Source organism: Chrysochloris asiatica, unplaced genomic scaffold (genome assembly GCF_000296735.1).
Source record: "Chrysochloris asiatica unplaced genomic scaffold, ChrAsi1.0 scaffold00094, whole genome shotgun sequence".
Taxonomy (NCBI): domain Eukaryota; kingdom Metazoa; phylum Chordata; class Mammalia; order Afrosoricida; family Chrysochloridae; genus Chrysochloris; species Chrysochloris asiatica.
The window spans coordinates 11,421,994-11,442,129 of record NW_006408612.1 but is presented as its reverse complement, the minus strand read 5'-3'; the positions used below and the strand labels follow the sequence as shown (position 1 = coordinate 11,442,129).

The window sequence follows — 20,136 nt, the reverse complement described above, 5'->3', positions numbered from 1 at the left end:
CGGAGCGGCTGGTAGTTTCGAACCGCTGACCTTAAGGTTCGCAGCCCGATTCGTAACCACTACGCTACCAGAGCTCCTTATAGAGAGAGAAAAAAACTAAGCAAAGTTTAAGATCAGATGAGTATTAACTCCAGGGAAAACAAGGTTCTAGTAGAAAGGAAATGACAGTTCACCATGTGGTATACCAGTGATCAATATTTCCATCTATTAGTTTAAAACTACGTTACGATAGATCTGTATTGGGAAAACTAGGGGGAGAAAAACTGGGGAAGATGGGCTATAAAATAAGTAAACTCTATCTACCATTAATGTAATTCAAGAAATCATTTCTGAAATGGCTAAATCAAAAAAGGCAGCATAATGAATTTAAATTAGGAAGGTAAAGACAAGAAAAAAACTACTAGAAGAGTTAGAAATACAACTGGGAGGTGGAAGGGAGATTCTTTTTCAGCGTTAAGTCCTTTCTATTTGACTTTTTAACTATGTGCATGAATCATTTTAATAAAGTTAAATTAAAAGAATTTAAACTTACAAATTCAGTGTGAATTCACAGAGAAACGTACCAGAGAACAGGAAAAACAGGAAACAGCTCTATTCTACCAGCTATCATTTATTTACCCACCAAAAACGAAACCCACAGCCAGACTCATGATGACACCTTCTAGGACAAAGGTGAACTGCCATCATTATGGGAACAGACTGCCACACCTTTCTCCTATGAAATGGCTAATGGGTTCAAACCATCAACCTTTCAGTCAAGCGCTCAGCTACAGCATCACCAGGGGTCCTTACTTACCCAACAAGCCAAAACCCACAGCCGTTGAGTCTATTCAATTCCCGCTCATAGTGACCCTATAGGACAGAGTAGAACTGCTCCAAAAGGTTTCTGCGTCTGTAATCTTTACAGGAGCAGACTGTCTTACCTTTTTCTCCTGTAGAGCAGATATTGAGTTTGAACTGCTGCCCTTGTGGTTAGTAGCAAAATGTTGAACCCACTGCACCACCAGGCGTCCTACTTACCCACCAGAGCTCTTAAAAGAGAGACCTCCTCCGGGGCAACTGTGGCATAATCTGGCTTTCCTTCAGACCAAGACAATCACTTTGCAACAAGTGGTAATAGCAAAGTCTTAAGGGCAGACTCAGCGACCTCATTAAATAGAAGCAGTAAAAAATCAGCACAGCTCAAATTAGATATGATTATGTATTTGGAAACTGAATAAAGAGCAATCGAATGCTAACATATTACAAAGATACACATCTGGAGATGCTGGGATGATTTTTAAACACTACATTTGATTATGCATAGTGAAAAGCCGCAATGCAAGGTCAAAGGTTTCATGTATCTTCATGAGAAGATACTTTCTCATTTGCCTTATAATTTAAATTTAAGCACAAGCATCATTCACTTCTGAACTTGTCCTGATTAAAGACAATGCAATAATCCAATATGCTGTTGTTAGTGCCTTCAAGTCAGTTCCAACTCATAGCAACCGTGTATAGGGTTTCCGAGGAGCAGATGGTGAGTTCAAATCGCTGACCTTGCAATTCAAATCAACCGTATAGTCAAGTTCTTATCCTATGGTGCCACACCAGGGCTCCTTTCTAATATAAAAAAATTGTAATTTAGACTGTTTAAAAAAATTCTTATCAAGATTCATCACAGAGGCCTGTGATTCCCTTGAAATGAAAAGGGAGCTCTGGCTTTGTGTATAAAACCATCAATATATCAACAGACTCTCCAAATTGCTCAATAACTTCATGGCTAGACAAAGCAAAAAATGGTAGAAAAACCTGACAAATTTCAGAGAATTGTTCTTCTTTGGTTCATCTTTTTTAAAATTCAGAAAAGTCAGGAGCACTTAAAAATACACATGACTCCTCAAAATAAAACACTCCCGTAAGCTTGACAGATTGTTTCATGCTGACTATTCACTGATCAAAACCTAAATACAATATATACTTCCTCAAAAAAAAAGGTTTACACAGGTGTTTGGTTCCTCAGGAAAAATGAGTGGTCTCTAGTCACAATAAAGGAGTCCTGGTGTGGCGCTGTGGGTTAATGTGGCAGACTGCAAAGTCATTTGAACTGCAAGGTCAGCGGTTCAAACTCACCAGCTGCTCCTTGGAAACCCTATACGGGTCGCTATGGGTCGGAGTCGACTCGACGGCACTCAGCAACAACAGCCACAATAAACGGCCACAATAAAAAAAGAATGATTCTTTCTTGAAAGTACATACTTCAAGAGGATAAAAATTACATATACCAGAAGTGATTGTATTAAAAATAAAGAAAACTGTTGATGAACTCGTCTATTTGTGTAGAACAATAGAAAACAAGTTCATTCTATTCGTTCAAAAGCTTGTTGATGTGTTTTCATTATAAACCTATCACTTCCAAAAACTACCTATCAGCAAGCAGCATTTCAACCTTCATGGTTCTAAAAAAAGGAAAACCTAATCACTAACTCAATGAGTAGAAAGAGTCCACTATTTAATATAGTGTAGTCTAATGAGTGTGTGCTACTTACAAACGTTCCAAGTAGCATACAATTTATCTAACTGCATCTTTATATAAACTGTTTATAGATTGTTCATGCCCATTTTAAACATAAGGATAAAAGTCTGTAACTATGGATTTTAGTAAACAGAATACCAAATTTAACTCTAGAAAGAAAAGAATCCCATATAAACTTACAAGGGAGATTTAAAGTTAAATAGGTCATACCATTATTCTAAACTCACAGACAACAAATCTAAAATCATTTGTGTATTCCCCATGAAGCCCATATACAAACAAAATCAAAGCAATAAACTAAATCAGCACTGATAGAGATTAGACAGAACATCAATAGATGTAAAAAATACAATGTATTATGTGATGATTTTGAATGCAAAAACCATGTATTTATTCAATGTCTGATGAACTTAAAAACACCAAACCAGTTTTAAAGTGTTCCTTATCTAAGTTGTTGAATAAAACCATCACTCCAAAGACAATGAAAAAACTATTTACAAAGCAAACACTGACAACAGGTATGGACAAGCACAAACCAAAAAATGCCATTTGTTCTTTAATTAAATAATGCCATTCTAAAGTGGTGTATGTAGTACAGTCATCTTAACAGAATTCTTTTTCCATATAAATATTTATAAATAAAAAATATCTCTAAATATTCTAAAGAGCTGTAATATAATACCTTACAAAAGCAGCTTACTGTCTATTTTAGGAAAAAAGCACTAAAATCCTCTTCCATTGCAAGTCATTTATTTCTCTGGTGTATGTGAGCAAGGTCACTACAACAATAAGCTTCTTTTCTAGAACAATGCAAAAAACAATGTTACACATCTTAAATTTGGTAGGTCACAAAAGTTAGAATTCATTTTTTTGATGCAACAGAATAATAAATAAATAAACATTAAATACTTTAATTCAACATTTGGTATTGACAAATCAGTAGCATCAACTTCACATATGCAGGACAACATAGTCTGCTTTTAAAAAATCATCAATGTGTTCATAGAATTTGGGCTAAAAATATTCAAAATGTCAAGTGTTTCCTTTTTGCTTAAAGGAATACAATACACTCACCATCAAGCTGCTATATAGTAATTCATTTTTAGCTGGGATAATGTGACCATTTGGTCCATGGCACAAGTTACATAAACCATACTTCTCTCAAACCGAAACCTTATCTCTATAAGATTCCATGTTTATAAGCTACAATACACACTGACTAAACTATCAGTCAGTCCCTCACAGTTTTTTTTTAGAAAAATATCTACATTTGTCCTTATGGATGTCAAAATGTTACACCACCATTTGTTTTTTAAAAAAAAAAAAAAAAAAGATAAAAAGATGCACAATCATACCGTGAAGTTATTAGGAAAATACTCTTGCAAATTATATAAAGATAAAATACACTTCAAAAGTATGTGGGTTGTTTTTGTTTGTTTTTTTACAATATTCTATAAAGTGCAGAGAAATCCTAAGTAAAGGGAAAAACTACTCCCTATAACAATAGTTTAATTACAGCAGCTTTTGCATAGCAATACTTAGAGGAAGTTGGACACCTCAGTTTCCTCAGGAAGAAAATGATGGAAGAGGATCTTCTGAGTCAGATTTTTTTTTGGCCAAAAACCTATGTTCTTCAGGAATGGTTGCTGATGCCAAATCTCCATTAAGTGTATTTCTTGAACAGTGAACAGGTCCTATGAAGAAATTAAAGGAAATGTTAAACATTATCAATTGAGTCCTCTACAAAAGAACATTTTAAAATTCCTATTTGCAGAGAGGAAATTTCTTGCTAATTATTTTGTTTTTATTACAAGAAACCTTCAATATGCAGATGATACAGCCTTGCTTGCTAAAAGCACAGAAGACTTAAATACTTACTGATGAAGATCAAAGACAAGACTTCAGTATAAACGGCACCTCAATGTAAAGGAAACAAAAATCCTCACAATAAATAACATCATGATAAATGGAGACAAGATTGAAGTTATCAAAAACTTCATTTTGCTTAACTCCACAATCAACAGCTACGAAAGCAGCAGTCAAAAAAATCAAATGACATACTGCATTAAGCAAATCTGCTGCACAAGACCTCTTTATACAATTCAAGAGCAAAGATGTCAGTTTGAGGATTAAGGTCTGCCTGACCTAAGCCATAGTATTTTCAATAGCCTCATATGCACGTGAAAGTTAGACAATGAATAAGAAGATCAAAGAAGAACTGCTGTATTTGAATTATGATGTTGGAGAAGAATAGTAAAAGTACCATGGACTTCCAGAAAAACAAGCAAGCTGTCTTGGAAGAAGTACAGACAGAATGCTTCATAGAAGTAAGGCTGGTGAGACTTCAATTCACATACTTCAGACATGTTATCAGGAAGGACCAGTCCCTGGCGAAGGATATCATGCTTGGTAAAGTGGAGGGTCCATGTAAAAGACGAAGACCCCCAATTAGATGGATTGGCACAGAGGCAATGGACTCAAGCATAACAACTGTGAGGATGGCACAGGACTGGGCAGTGTTTTACTGTTGTGCAGAGAGTCGTTATGAATCAGAACCAACTCAACAGCACCTAACAACCACCACCACAACATTACAGAGAAAAATCTAAACTCTCAGTGATAAAGATACACTCCAGAATTCATGAGACAAATTATGAAACAACATAGAGATTTTTATTTGATTCAGTGCTAGAACCATGGCTAGCACATAATGGGCAATAAATATGTATCTGTGTTGTTAAGTGCCATTGAGTCAGTTCCAACTCATAGCAACCCTGTATACGGTTTCCAAGGAGTAGCTAGTGACACTGTGATTTGGGCTGTAGATGTGCTTAGCAGTTCAGTTCTTATCGTACAGCGCTAGACCAGGACTCCAATATATATTTGTTGAACTGAATTCAATTATCTCTTAATTTATCATTGCTTTTTCAGTCAGATCATTTTAATGCTGATAGTGGTGGTGGTTATGGTTATGTGCTATGGTGTCGGTTCCGACTCACAGCAACCCAGGATAGGGTTGCTGAAGCTATAAATCTTAACAGGAGCAGAAAACCTCTTCTTTCTCCAGCAGAACAGTTGGTAGTTTTGAACTGCTGACCTTGAGGTTAGCAGCCCAACTTGTAACCCCTACGCTACCAGAGCTCCTTAATGCTATTAGTATCCTCCTCGTTTTCTGGGCAATGAAAGACCCAAAAAAGGTCACATACAATTGTTAACAGAAGTAGGAGTAATGCAGGCTTTGCTTACTTGTTGTGAGGTTGAGCAAAGCTGACAAGGTATCTGGCAGGGAAAGTGCTCATACTCCCATGAGAATGCAACTCAGAACTATGAGTGCATATCCAAGTAGGCACAATGAACTGAAGCAGAGCCCAGTGCCAAAGCAGTTGTACTTTTACACACATATATTATCTGAATTCACAATGGTCATGTATTACTTGTGTAATTCTATTTTAAATGTATTTCATTTTAAAAAGTAGTTGCATCTCCCAAAGAAAATATTTTTGAATAAAGACTTTCAATTAAAACTATCAATTGTAATGCACATACTTCCTAAGGAAAAGCCCTGCCATGGCTGCTGCTATATGTAGTTGAGTCAGTTCCAACTCACAGCAACCTTGTACAGAGTTTCTGAGGCTATAAATCTTTATAGAAGTAGAAAGCTTCATCTTTCTCCAGAGGAGTGGCTGGTGTATTCCAACTGCTGACCTTGTGGTTAGCAGCCCAACGCATAACCCACTACTCTATCAGGGTTCTGTCAACTAACACTAACAAGAGACATTAAATTTTAGCATAATCAGAATCTGACGCTAAACTTCTGATCCAGCCTACACTTGTCAAGTTAAAGATTTGTTTTGTTGCGGTACATAACAGCTGGAAAAGGACCTCATGCTTGGTAGAGGGTAACTAGGAGTTGGAGCCAACTTTACAGAACCAGAAACAACCTAACAGCTAGACTGGCTCATGTCCAGTGAATTAGGCCCTGGCAGCACTGTGGGTTAGGGGTTGGAATGCTAACCAAAAGGTTGGTAGTTCAAACTCAAGGAGAAAGATTAGACTATCTGATCTCATTTACAGTCTTGGAAACTATACAGAGTCACTGTGAGTAGACTTCAATTCTATGGCAGTGAGTAAATGAAAAAGAATATGCATACTTAGCTCTTAAGAAAATCGTTTTAAAAAAATCAGGACGAGGGTCCCTAAAAGAAAGATAATGCAAAGAAAATGGCTGGCTTTTAAAAAACTCAGTACAGCTATCATAAATGGAGTCCTGAAAGAGAAAACCAAAAAAAAGTGACATCTAGAGAAAAGTATCAGGCAGCAAATAGAATTAACTTTCTTGAGATCTGGACAGTATAAAAGGCAAAAATAATATGTTTGTCAAGAAAGTCAAAGGAAGGAAAAAGGAATAATTAAAGGGCAACAGTGAAAACAGAGATGAAATAATCCCTCTGCCTAGGATCAATATGTATAAAGGAAAAGTAGGTGAATTCCTCAAGTGCTCACAAGACTTGTATCTTCTTCATCAAAGAAAACAGTCTAGAGCAGGGGTAGGGAACGTCCTTATATAGCCCGTGGAATTATTTGGTCTGGCCCTATAAAAGCAACCGCAGTTCCAGCCATCACAATAGGGGTGAGTTAATTAAATGTTTGACCAAATACAGCAGGCTAATTTTGATAATTGTGTATAATTATAAATTATAAGTTGATAATTATGTATGACCCACAAATGTTATACATTTTGGCAGAAAAAAAGTTTCCCTCCCCTGGTCTAAAGAATAGAATCAACACTGTGATGAGAAATTAAAGATCAAAACAGATAAGGAGATACCAAAAGAGCAATCTGTTTTAGCACCCTGGGTTGGTACAAATGGTTTGATCATTCAAACCTAGCCTGTAACTGGTTCCATAAAGATCACATGCAAGAAAATCCTAGAGAATTCAATTCTGTGTTATAGCACGAGGCCACCATCAGTAGGAGTGGACTTGCCAGCAGCAGGTTAGCACTGATACCCAAGTCAACTAAATTACATTTCAAGGGAGTAGAAGAACTTACTTATATTAGACCTATCATCATCTCTTCAAAATTATCTAGAAAAAGAAAAGTTTTCCAAAACTTTTCAAAACTGTGTTCAAATAGCAGTGGGTACTGGAAACTAAAGAACTTAGCCACTGGCAGGAAATAAATGGCAAAGTCAAACTGGGCAACCTGAGATGAGTTTCATAAACACCTAAAGGGGGGCTTTAAAAAATGCTGGCATGCATCATGAACTAGGTTTTGGCTATTAAACTAATGGACTGTGAAGACACTGAGGAAGAAAGAAGTCACTCTTCTATGGCAGTTCAGCCTCACTAAGAACAAGTCATGCCAACCTGCAAGCCTCATTTCCTAAGTAAGAGCTGTGGGGCGAGAGGGGGCAGTGCGGGAGGGTTGTTGTTGTTGTTAAGTGCCGTCGAGTCAGTTCCGACCCATAGCAACCCTGTACAGGGTTTCCAAGGGTGTAAATCTTTACGGGAGTAGAAAGCCTCATCTTTCTCCAGCGGAGCGGCTGGTAGTTTCGAACCACTGACCTTAAGGTTCGCAGCCCGATTCGTAACCACTACGCTACCAGAGCTCCTTAGAGCTAGGAAAGTACTTTGGTTAGAGACTAGGAAAGTACTTTGGGACAGCGAAAGAAATGTGGACTGGATGAGAAAACTGATGCAGAAGTATATTAGTGACAGCCCCTAAACCCAAAAACAAACTCACTGTCATTAAGTTGATCCCAGCTCATAACCATCCTGTCTAGGGTTTTCAAGGAGGCACATTTTTACAGGAGCAGAAAGTTTCATTTTTCTCCCTTGGGATAGCTAGTGAATTTGAACTGATGACTTTGTGGTTAGGAGTCCAGTGTTTATACTACAGTGCCACGAGGGCTCCCTAATGACAGCTCCTAGGAAGGTCTAACAGCTCTATGAATAGTGAGTGCCTAGCCTCTCGACATTTCTTTCAGCAATGTGCTCTAAAAGGAAGGTATGCTCATTCAATTTACAAACAGCTGAAAGAGACAATTTAAAAAGTTACAACAATTTGACAGACTGAGCAATGAGAAAAAGTTACTATGGTGAAACTGAGCAACTGCAAGTCCCAACTTCAGGTTCCAAAACTAAACAGTAAGAACACAGGAAAACAGCACTGGATTTCAAATAACAGGATGAAAAGTCATCTCTGAGCTAAAAGTATGACATGATTGCTTTAAAAAAAACAAGAAACAACTTCAGGCTAATTTACTCAAAGTTCAATGTCTGAATCAGAAGCCAAAATCAGACTTAGTTTTAGCTGTAACAATTTTGGTGGATCAGAGACAAATGCAGGATGGTAAAGCTTAAACGCCATGTCATATGAGACAAACAAAAGAAACTATAAGTATTTGACCTTAAAAAAGAACAAGGGGAGGAGGATATCTGAGTAACTGTTATAGAAGAAAATTCAGAATTACTTTGTACAATTCCTGAGCTAAATAATGAGATGGAGTTATAAGCAGGTATACCATAACTAAACATAAGGAAGGACAAGAAACGAACTGGCTAATGACCAACAATGGATAGACTAAAAATATTTTAAAAGTAAGGAGTTGTCACTGCAAATGTTAAGTAAAGGCTGGATAACTTATCAAAAAGGATTCCTAATACAATCAAAGATGCCATCAACTAATCAATACTGGAAACAGGGAAGAACCTTATATTAACCACTGGCAGGAAATAAATGGCAAAATCAAACTGGACAACCTGAGATGAGTTTCATAAACACCTACAAGGGGAGCTTTAAAAAATACACTATTAAAAACCTATTATCTTTTCATTCCATTTTCCCATTAACTTTTTGAAGCCCCCTCATATTTTTTTTAAAAGTTTAGGAATATCACAAAAAATAGAAAGATAGATCCTTGAGCCAGAAGGATCAAGAGGAGGAAGTAGCGCCTACAATCCAGAGAACACTACAGCAAAGATCTATCACCTTCCAGCAAAAGAAGCCAATCTAGGACTGAGGAAATAAATGGTAAACTCACTTGCTTCCCTCCTATCTCTTGCTAATGCTCCACATTGGTCAAATCTAACTGGAAGCCAAAAAGTCAAGAGACCCAGCTGATGCTCCGGGTACAGAATGGTGGAGAGTAGATCTGGAAGAATAAATAGATGTCCAGCATGCCACTGAGGCCTGCAATATTCTAATATACATGTTCCAATAAAGACAAGCCACTCTTTATGCCTTGAACAAATTCCTACATATAAGACCCAAAACAGCCACTTAACTTCATGATAATAATACAGAAGACAACAAAGACAACAAACCTCAGACACAATAATCCAAAGTCATATCATATAGTTCACAAATAGTATTAAATGTTAGCATATTTTATGTTAAAAGGAGAGAAGTGGTAGTACGTGAACAATTGGAAGCAAAAGCTTACAAAAGACAGTTAGTTCTGCAGGCTGTGGGGTGGGCTAGGGTTGGTAAGCCCAGACCATTATGGGTGGTGGAGGCTATGCTATGGAGTTCAGGTCTTCTTGTTGGGGATGGATATAGTGAGTAATGACTCCTACTCGGAACTGACAATATTTAAGGCAACAGAAGGAAAAAGAAAAGGAAAGCCAAAAACTGGGAATCAATTGACCTGGGTTCTAGTCACCGCTTTGCCTCATTAAATAATGGGATCTTAGACAAATAACTTAATTCTCTATGTCTTGGTGTCTTTGTTTATGAAACTGGAAATGAAAGATCTAAATATCTACCTATTAAATGTCACTTTTAACAAATAGCAGGCTATGAACAACTCCAAAAAATGTTCAAGCAGTTAGTTGACAGCCTTGCTACAATTGGTATACGCCTTGGTTATCAGCTGGGAACTTGTTAGAAGTGCAGATTTCAAGTCCCACACCAGATCTACTGAATCCAAATCTATACTCTACTAGCACCAAGTAATGATTTGTATCCACATTAAAATTTGAGAAGCTCTGGTCTACACCTAGTTTCTGGCTTAAGTTAGTGTGTCAATGATGGCATCATACACTAATTGGAGGGCTATAGGAGAGAATTCTTTGGATGGAAAGATGCTGCAGTCCATTTGGAATAAGTAGGGACTAAGTCACTTAACAACAACAAAGTCACAGGATGAGTAACTCCTGTAGAGGAAAGGTAGTAAGGAGGGGGAACAGGTTATGGGTTTGGTTTTGTTTTTCAATTAGATAAGAAAGAACTGAACCAATCCAATAACTGGATACTGTACATATGCTGGGCTCACAGCTTTTCATTCTCCTTCACTGTACATATCTAATTCTGCTTCGAGTATTATTTTTCTCGTTATGTCCACCTTCTCTTTAATCCTCTTCCTCTTTTCCTTTTCTCTTCCAAGCTTTGTTTAATTGGCTCAGAAAAGTTTTCTCTCCCTTCCTCTTACCATACTATCCATTTTTCCTTCTATCCTTTCTCTACTCATTGTTCTAACTTAAATTCTAAATGGGAATGAGTAAAGAACACTGCTTTATATCAATAAACAGACTGGTAAATTTAAAAATGATCCCATCAATCTATAAACATCTGATTATGGGCAGCAGTCCCTTTTGAAATCTCCACCATCTCTGTGAACTCTATAAACCCATTGCTATGTAGTCTATTCTGACTCATAGGGACTCTATAAGGTCAGAGAAAAACTGTCGCATAGAGTTTCTAAGACAGTAATCTTTACAGAAAGCAGACTGTCACATCATTATCCCAGGGTGTGCCTGGGGTTCACATTGTTGACCTACAGTTAGCAGTCACAAAGTTAAGTACTTCAGCTATGTCACCAGGGATTTTATGAACTTTACATCCTCCTCTAATTAAACCCATTTAGTTTTCTAGTTAAGTGAACAACTCTACTTCAATCACTGTATTCAATATACGCAAATACTACAAGTGCACTACCCAATTCAGCCTCACTATGAATTAGCAGAGCTCTCTGAATCTATCTAACGAATTTAACCAATTATTGTGGTTATTCCCATAGGGAAATACAATCTGTGTTCCAAACAACTGACGTACAAATGAACTCTTGGAACACAATCTGTTCCTTAATTGGGAACTATATGTAATTTCTATCTATCCCACATGCTTCATGGGCAATACAGTAAAAGAGTTTGACAAGCAAAAGTCTATTACTGGAAATTGTAACAATAAGGTCATATTTGGGATCACTCAAAATCATCATCACAATTGCCTAACTAGATATCCTGGCACTTTTCAAAGCTTTATCTCTCAAAAAAAAAAAAAATTTAACATTAAGTAATTCAGTTCTTTCTACAGTATTCCATCACTGTATGCTGCCTCCTTAAAGAGAAAAGCAGAAAAAGACAAGAGGAATAAATGCTACTACAACTCACTACTTCCACCAGGCAAAATCAGTTTCCTTAACTATTTCAAGTTATCATAAGTAAAGTAGCAACGCTGATTTGTTTTACTATGAACCTAGAAAATGTGTCTTTATTTCCCCCTGAAATCCAACCTATAATTCATGCTTTCTTCTAAAATGTCTTTTTATTGAGAATGCAGGAGTAACAGACTACTAAAATATAATGAGATGAAAGATTATGATATTCTATTTTACTAAAAGATACGAGCACTTTTGAGGTAATGACAATTCTATCTGTAAGGTGATAGTTTTTGTTGATTGTGTGTTGTTAACTTAGCTCTGAATTAAGGAAATAACATAAAGGCAAAGTACAGTGTTCACGTCAGTATTCTTTCATTTCCACCAATTTTGCTGACTAGACCACAGAAAGAAGCAGAGTCCATTTAACTTACTCTCTGGGTCTTCGAGGGAAGTATCATTACAAGAGTCTGTATCTGAATAGGTTCTTCGGCGTCGCTGGGAGAATCGATGAAGTGCAGACACTGGTTCTTTCACAGAGTAGGTACTCCTGCAAATTACATTAAAACCATGACGTTGAGAGAACCATTAAATTGTAAGGCCTTAAACAAATGAAAACTCCTGGCCCCTTAACTCTATAGGAGTTTTAAATTACTTCTCTTTAAATGAAAAAACAACTATTTTTATTCCCAAAGAACTATGTTAGCAACATTCTATTCATCCAGAGATCAAATGCCCATGTCATGCTCTCTAGAACCCAGCTGGTAACCTGGTGAGATGGGCTCTATGTAGAACTAAATAGAAAGGGGTATAGTAAAGAAGCAACTTTCTCTGTAGGAGAGCATCCAGCTATATAGTAGGCTTCAACCAAAATCAATAACTTACACATGTTTAAAACATAAGAGCTGTGGATTTCACAAGTACAGCTATACAATGTCAATCAATAACTGATTAAAAGCAACACACTGAAGGGGACAAGCAAGTAGGTGGAGCACATGCTACTAACATGAGTGAAAGTAGAGCAAAAAAGAATATTAACTATTAAAATGAAAGACAGCACAGTGGCTCTATACGATAAGCACTGAACAGTAAACCACAAGGTCAGCAGTTCAAGCCCACTCAGCCACGCCACGGGAGAAAGATGAGGCTTTCAGCTCCCACAAAGATGTACAGCCTCAGAAACTCTATTCAGCGTCACTATGAATCTGAATCAACTGGACGGATCTTAACATTACAACAAAAACTCTATCTGGAATGAATTAACTACCAATCACCAACAACAAATGGCTACCACTGTAAAAATTACACAAAGCAAAACTCATTGCTGTCGAGTCAATTCTAACTCATAGTGACCCTCTATAGGGCAGACGAAACTACTCCATAGGGTTTCCAGGATTGTCACCTGTACAGGAGACTGTCATAGCTTTCTCCCACAGCAGTTGGTAGGTTTGAACCACTGATCTTTTGACTAGCGGTTGACACTTCAACCACTGAGCCACCACGGCTCTTCTGGCTACCCTGTGCTGATGGTGTGCCATCAAGTCAGTTCCAACTCATGTTGTTGTTGTTTGGTACCACCGAGTTGGTACCAACTCATAGAGACCCAATGCACAAAAGAACAAAACATTGCCCAGTCCTCGGCTAACCTAACAATTGTTGCCACGCTTGAGCTCATTTATGCTGCCACTTTGCCAATCCATCTCACTAGGGGTCTTCCTCTTTTTCTCTGACCCTCCACCGTATCAAACATGATATTCTTCTCCAGGGACTGGCCCCTCCTGACAATATGTCTGAAGTATAAGAGACAAAGTTGGCCATCCGGCCTCCAAGGAACACTCTGATCGTACTTCTTCTGACACTGATCTGTTGGTTCTTTTGGCAGCCCATGGCACTTTCAATATTCTCCTCCAACACCATAACTCAAAATCATCAATTCTTCTGCAGTCTTCCTTATTCACTGTCCAGCTTTCACGTGCATTATGAAGTTATTGAAAATACCATGGCTTGGGTCAGGCGCACCGTAGTCTTCAAGCTAACATCTATGCTCATCAACACTTTAAAAAGATCTTGTGCAGCAGATTTGCCTAATGCAATACATCGCCTAATTTCTTGACTGCTGCTTCCATGAGTGTTGATAGTTTATCCAAGAAGAATGAAGTCCTTGAAAACTTCAATCTTTTCTCCGTTGATAAGACTGTTATTTATTTTACTGGTCCAGTGGTAAGGATTTTTGTTTGCTTTACATTGAGATGCAATCCATACTGAAGGCTGTGCTCTTTGCTCTTCATCAGTAAGCACTTTAAGTCCTCTTCACTTTCAGCAAGCAAAGTTGTATCATCTGCATATCGCAGTTTGTTAATGAGCCTTCCTCCAATTCTGATGCTACATTTTTCTTCATACAACTCGTTTCCCGGATTATTTGCTCAGCATACAGGTTGAATAAATATGGTAAAAGAATACTACCCTGTACACACCTTTTTAAATTTTAAACCATTCAGTGTTCCCATGTTTTGTTCGAACAACTGCCGCTTGGTCCATGTACAGACTCCTCATGAGTACAAGTAAGTGTTCCGGAATATTAATACTTCACAATGTTGTCCATAGCCTGTCATGATCCATACAATCAAAAGCCTTTGAGCAGTCAATAAAGCACAAGTCAACATCTTTCTGGTATTCTTTTTCAGCCAAATTTCATCAGACATCAGCAATGATATCCCTCGTTCCATGGCCTCTTCTAAATTCAGCTTGAACATTTGGAAGTTCTCTGTCAATGTGTGCTTGCAGCCGTTTCTGTATTACCTTTAGTAAAACTTTACTCTCCTGGTAATATCAAAGAGATTGTCTGATGATTTTGGCATTTTATTGGGTCACCTCTCTTTGGAATGGTCACAAATATGGATCTCTTCCAAATTTCTTGGCATAGATGATTGAGTGCCTCCAGTGCCACCTCACTTTCCTGAAAATTTTCAATTTTTATTTCATCAATTCCTGGTGTCTTGTTCTTTGCCAATTCCTTCAATGTACCTTGGACTTCTTCCTTCAGTATCATTAGCTCCAACTCATAGTGCCCTGAATAGGGTTCCCAAGGCTGTAAATCTTTATGGGAACAGAAAGCCTCATCTTTCTCCCCGAAGTGAATGGTAGATTTAAACTGCTGACCTTGTGATTAGGAACCTAGCTTATATATGCTACCAGGGCCCTCTGGCTACCTGTGTTGTTGTTGTTAAGTGCCATCAAGTTGGTTCTGACTCATAGCAACCCTGTATAGGGTTCCCTAGGAGAAGCTAGTGGGTCTGAATCACCAACTTTGTGTTCAGCAGTCCAGTGCTTATTCCACAGTGCCACATCAGGACATGCCAAAATTACTGTGTTACTAATGACTTGGATTCATCAAGAAAAATCTTAAGTGTGCTCAGTGTACCTTACTCAAATATGGCTGAAAGAGTAAAATACAGTTTAGAAATATCTCTATCAAAAAAATGAAAAGTTTGTCAAAGGGATTAAGCCTCCATTTTTCTAGGAAAATCAGTTGATAGAACTCTGTATTCCCTAATGGGGCTGGATACATGCATCACAGGAGTCATCTGAGAGCATGATGGTTCACATCATCATCATCATGGCAAAAAAGAAAACATGACAAAATAGTAGCAAGTGTTCTGTTAAGACCTGGCATTCTTTATTTAAAGAAATCAGTGCTAGTGTCACTATGATTGCATCACTTTCCAAAGAACCAAAGCAATTTAAAAGAACACTGCCTACAAATAAACAGTAGTTTAAGAACATGGTAAATTTAGATAGAGCTATCTTAAGGAGCTATGGTAGCGCAGTGGTTATGAATCTAGCTGCTAATCTCATAGTCAGCAATTCGAAACTACGAGCTGTTCTGCTGGAGAAAGATGAGGCTTTCTGCTCCAGTAAAGATTTACAGCCTCGGGAGCCCTATGCAGGGACGCTGTGAGTCAGAAGCAATTCCATGGAACATAACAATCTAGAAGATAAATGTTTTAAATGCCTTGATATCAACATAGACTTTTAAATATCAAGTAGTTTTCTAATCTAGTTTTTCAGAGGGATCTTCCTCTTCTAATAAAACAAAAGTTCAGTATGAACCTCACAAATGGATTTCTACGAACCAACATTTGATATAACTTGATACATCAAACAGTAAGTACAATAGCTGCCAAGGTACTTAACAAGTTAGTTTAATTACTCAATCTCTTTTTTTTTTTTTTTTTTACTGATTACCTACTGTGAAAAGACCTTATACTAAGCACCAAGATAAAATGCTAAGCAAATCAAAAGCAAACCCTGTCTATATGTATATTCTGTACCACTTTTTAAAAGCCCAGAGAATTCTCCCACATAAATGTCATTTTGAGAAAACGTGGCTAAAAGAAAAAGTTTTTTTTTTTTTTACCTTTCTGAACTGCAAGTACCAGGATGGCTAACAGAACGCTTCATCTACAAATTAAAAATAAAGAAATCAATACAATTCATAATGAGTAGAATACTGTAGCTCTAAGACATTATTGGAATCCCAGTGCTGTAGTATAAGCACTGGACTGCTAACCTCAAGATCATCAGTTCAGACCCACAGTTGCTCCCTAGAAACTCTATACAGGGTCAACAGAAGTCAGAACCAACTCAACAACACTTAATAACAAGATATTATTATTGTCATAACTTACAGAATAAGATTGATAAGAAAAAACTTTTTACAGAGTTAAATGATATAATTTGTAAAATGTCAAGCTTTCTACCTAACAATCATTAATAGGAATCTTTCTCAACTTATACCAAAAAATGCTATATCCTTTTCTCAATACAAAAGATGAGTTTTTGTAATGTCTTATTAATAAATTTATGTGCACATATATAATATCTAAAATATATACATAAAACAGCATATATAACTACTTTAGGAGTCATACTATTTGTGATAGAAAGGAATATATAGCAACCAAAAAGATACTCTCTCCATGTCTCTCTTCTTTATAAGGGCAGGCATAGGGTATCACAGCAAAGCTTCTCTTTACCATTCATTATTCAGGTAGCCAGTACACAGATATTCTAAAGTGTTGTTTTCATGGAAGAAGGACTTTAATAATTCAAATTTCAAAGAACTCTACAGATGAATCTTAAGTCTCAAACAGGTTTCTAAAATATGTTATCTTAAAAAAAATAAAGACATGTCTGACTAGGTCAAATATTAATAAGTATGTTAATTAGTAAACATAATTTAGAAGATTGAACTATTCTATGAAAAAAACAGAGGGTGGCAGCCAAGTAAACATTATTTCAAGGTTTAGTAAGGTAGCAGAAGAGCAGAGTTTATACTAATGGCTAAGGACAGCTGCTTTTATATACATACATAGGTTCAAGACCCTTAGCAGTCCAGGTGTAATATTTATGTTTCTGTAGTGATCTATAAGCCACAGCTGCTCTAAGTCCCAGGTGAAATGATAACATAAATGACCCACTCAATATGTAGTAAGAACATTCAGGTGATTGACATTAAGATACAAAGGGACATTAACCTTTCCTAGAACATAAATCATTTCCTTAAGATGATATGCCCACTATTGTCAATTATTCAACTTGTGGGTCAAATTATCTAATTTCTAGGATAATTTGAAATAAACTCTACTCTAAGAAGGATACGATAAGACTACCTAAATAAATGATCAGGTTAAACAGTTATCAAATATCTCAGCTTTATTGTTCATTTACCCAAGCTATTTAAAAGGAAAAAAAAAAAAAAAGGATTTTCCCATGAAAGTTGTCTGATACTACTTTCTGATACTACTTTCATTAGCTAGGTGTCTCTACAACTAATCACCATAAGCCACAACTTCTGTTTCACGTATGAAATAAAAGGCAGAGCTAAGGAAAAACAGCCGCTCCGCGGGAGAAAGATGAGGCTTTCTACCCCCGTAAAGATTTACACCCTTGGAAACCCTGTACAGGGTCGCTATGGGTCGGAACCGACTCGACGGCACTTCACAACAACAACAACAAGGAAAAACAAGCTGCCTCTCACATTTCCTAGACTGGCTTACTGGATTTCTCATAATTTTTCTAATAAATTATTTTGGTTTAAAAGAAACCAAAGACATATATAACACAGACATATAACTTCTCTGGACAACAAAAAATTTGTAACAAGGCTTTTTCTCAAGAGTTCAGTAAGTATGTGAGGAAAGCATGAAACAAAATGTGTATGAATTATTGAATGGAAAGCTCATTTTCTCTGTAAACCTGCATCCAATTCACAATAAAAAGTTATTTAAGAAAAAAAAAGAAAGAAAAGAAGTTTTTAGCTGCTTTTATTGTACCTGACTTTATCCAGGGGAAAAAACAGCATTGTTGTTGTTGTTGTTTTTAAGTGCTGTCAAGTCTGTTCTGATTCATAGCTACTTTGGTAATTGGTTTCCAAGGCACAGCTGGTGGGTTTGAACAGCTGACCCTATTGTTAGCAGTTCAATGCTTATCCTATAGCACCACACCAGGACTCCAAAAACAGCATACCTGTATATACTAATTTCATGAACATGGTACTATATGTTTTTTTCTGTTTGAATATGAAATATATCTACAATTGTTTTAAAAAGCAACGTTATCAAACTGTATTGACTGAATACCATAGTCCTGTGAGAGGTTATTCAAAACAAACAAAACGGGTTCACTTATTCTACATTTTTCAGAAACACTGCACACTCTCTCTCACTGAAATTCGTAACGCACAAAGATACTCTGAGAAGTCCTAAGACAAAGACACCCAATTCATTGAGGTTAACTTAGCACTTCCAAAGTAATCTGGCCATAAAACTGTTATTTGACAGTATAACTGTCTCAGAGGACACTGATGAGAAAATAAGAATCTAAATTCAATTGAGATAACCATCTTGGCTAAGTCCCATACTTTGCTGTGGAGGGTATGAGAACCTAAGGATAACTTGGACTCTATTCTTTCATCTAACTAACAAGTCTCCAGGTAATTGCTAAAATAATAGCTATGAACCCTTACAAAGGTATTATTCTTCCTTTTACAAAACAACCCCTAAATTAAAGTTGCATCAAACCTTATCTCACCTGTGTGTACCCACAGTATGTAAAAGCAAGTTTATTAGCTTGGAAAGGACAATAAATTCACCACCCCCAGCAAAAAGTACTTGTTGTTCCCAAGTAATCATATGCACCTACACCTACAGTAGGTCAGCCTCTTTAGAAGGACCTCCTGATGAAGGCACTCAAATGTCTATTTTACAGATGAAGCCAAGGTTCAAAGAGATTAAGTAACTTGCCTACTCAGATACACATGGTGGATCTGAGGTTCACATAGGATGAATACAAAATACCACTTCCATTATGTCCTTTCAAATCCTTTATATTTCCTTTAAGGATCTGTTTACTTTTACGCAATTGTGATTTTTTTTTTTTTTTTTTTTACCAAGCAGAAGACTGCTCCTTAACCTTTTTCATGCCTTGGCACAAACAGGTAACTCTAACACTGGCCTGGCACACTGGGATAAATGGATAAAGTCGCTCATAGCAAGTCCTGCTAGTCCTTCCTGTGCTGAGCTCACCAGAAAAGCTCCAAAGAAGAATGAGTCCACTCCACTTTGAAGAAAAGTTCAACTACTCCCCCCCCATACCTACCCCTAAAAATTAAAAAATATGCACTCTCACGGGGGAAAAAAAACAAGCAATTCTAACCAACTGAACAGGAGACGGTGACACCGGAGAAACTAAAGGATCTGGATGGGGCAGTTGGAACATCTCAGGTTTAAACTTGGCATTTGCTATCTTCACACATTCCTCAAGTGTTGTGATGAATGTATTACATGTGGCACTAAGCAGAGAAGAGGCTTCATTCATATTCTGAAAAATTATATACAGAGAGGTTAAACAGATTCACACAAATTATATTCAAAGGCAGTTAAACATATTCACACAAACTATGTAGAATCACACATACCTTAATAATCAAGAAACATTACTTCCAAAAGATACATTACTAAATTATGCTCCAATTTATTAAAAAATAAACTACTTTAGAAAATTAAAACAACACATTAATAATATGTTTCTGACAGGTGAAGGGAAACAGGGAGTCCAGGGGAGAAGTGGGAAGAGTACATTGAGGGGATTGCAACTAATGTCATGATACAAAATGCATATAAATTGTTGAGTGGGGAAATAATCTGCTGTTTAAACTTTCACTCAAACCACAATAAA

General features: G+C 36.9%; 1 protein-coding gene across 1 annotated transcript in view; it reads right to left on the bottom strand.

The window, feature by feature from the left end:
• Positions 1-2,882: 2,882 nt before the first annotated feature.
• Positions 2,883-20,136, bottom strand: part of PLEKHA3 (pleckstrin homology domain containing, family A (phosphoinositide binding specific) member 3) — a 38,968-nt gene continuing 21,714 nt past the window's right edge. Inside the window, exons 5-8 of the mRNA XM_006866690.1 lie at positions 19,615-19,779; positions 16,316-16,359; positions 12,333-12,448; positions 2,883-4,209 (exon numbers count right to left, since the gene is read on the bottom strand). Coding sequence (XP_006866752.1) covers positions 4,082-4,209; positions 12,333-12,448; positions 16,316-16,359; positions 19,615-19,779 — 453 coding nt within the window. The 3' untranslated portion in view covers positions 2,883-4,081. The remainder of the gene's footprint in view (positions 4,210-12,332; positions 12,449-16,315; positions 16,360-19,614; positions 19,780-20,136) is intronic.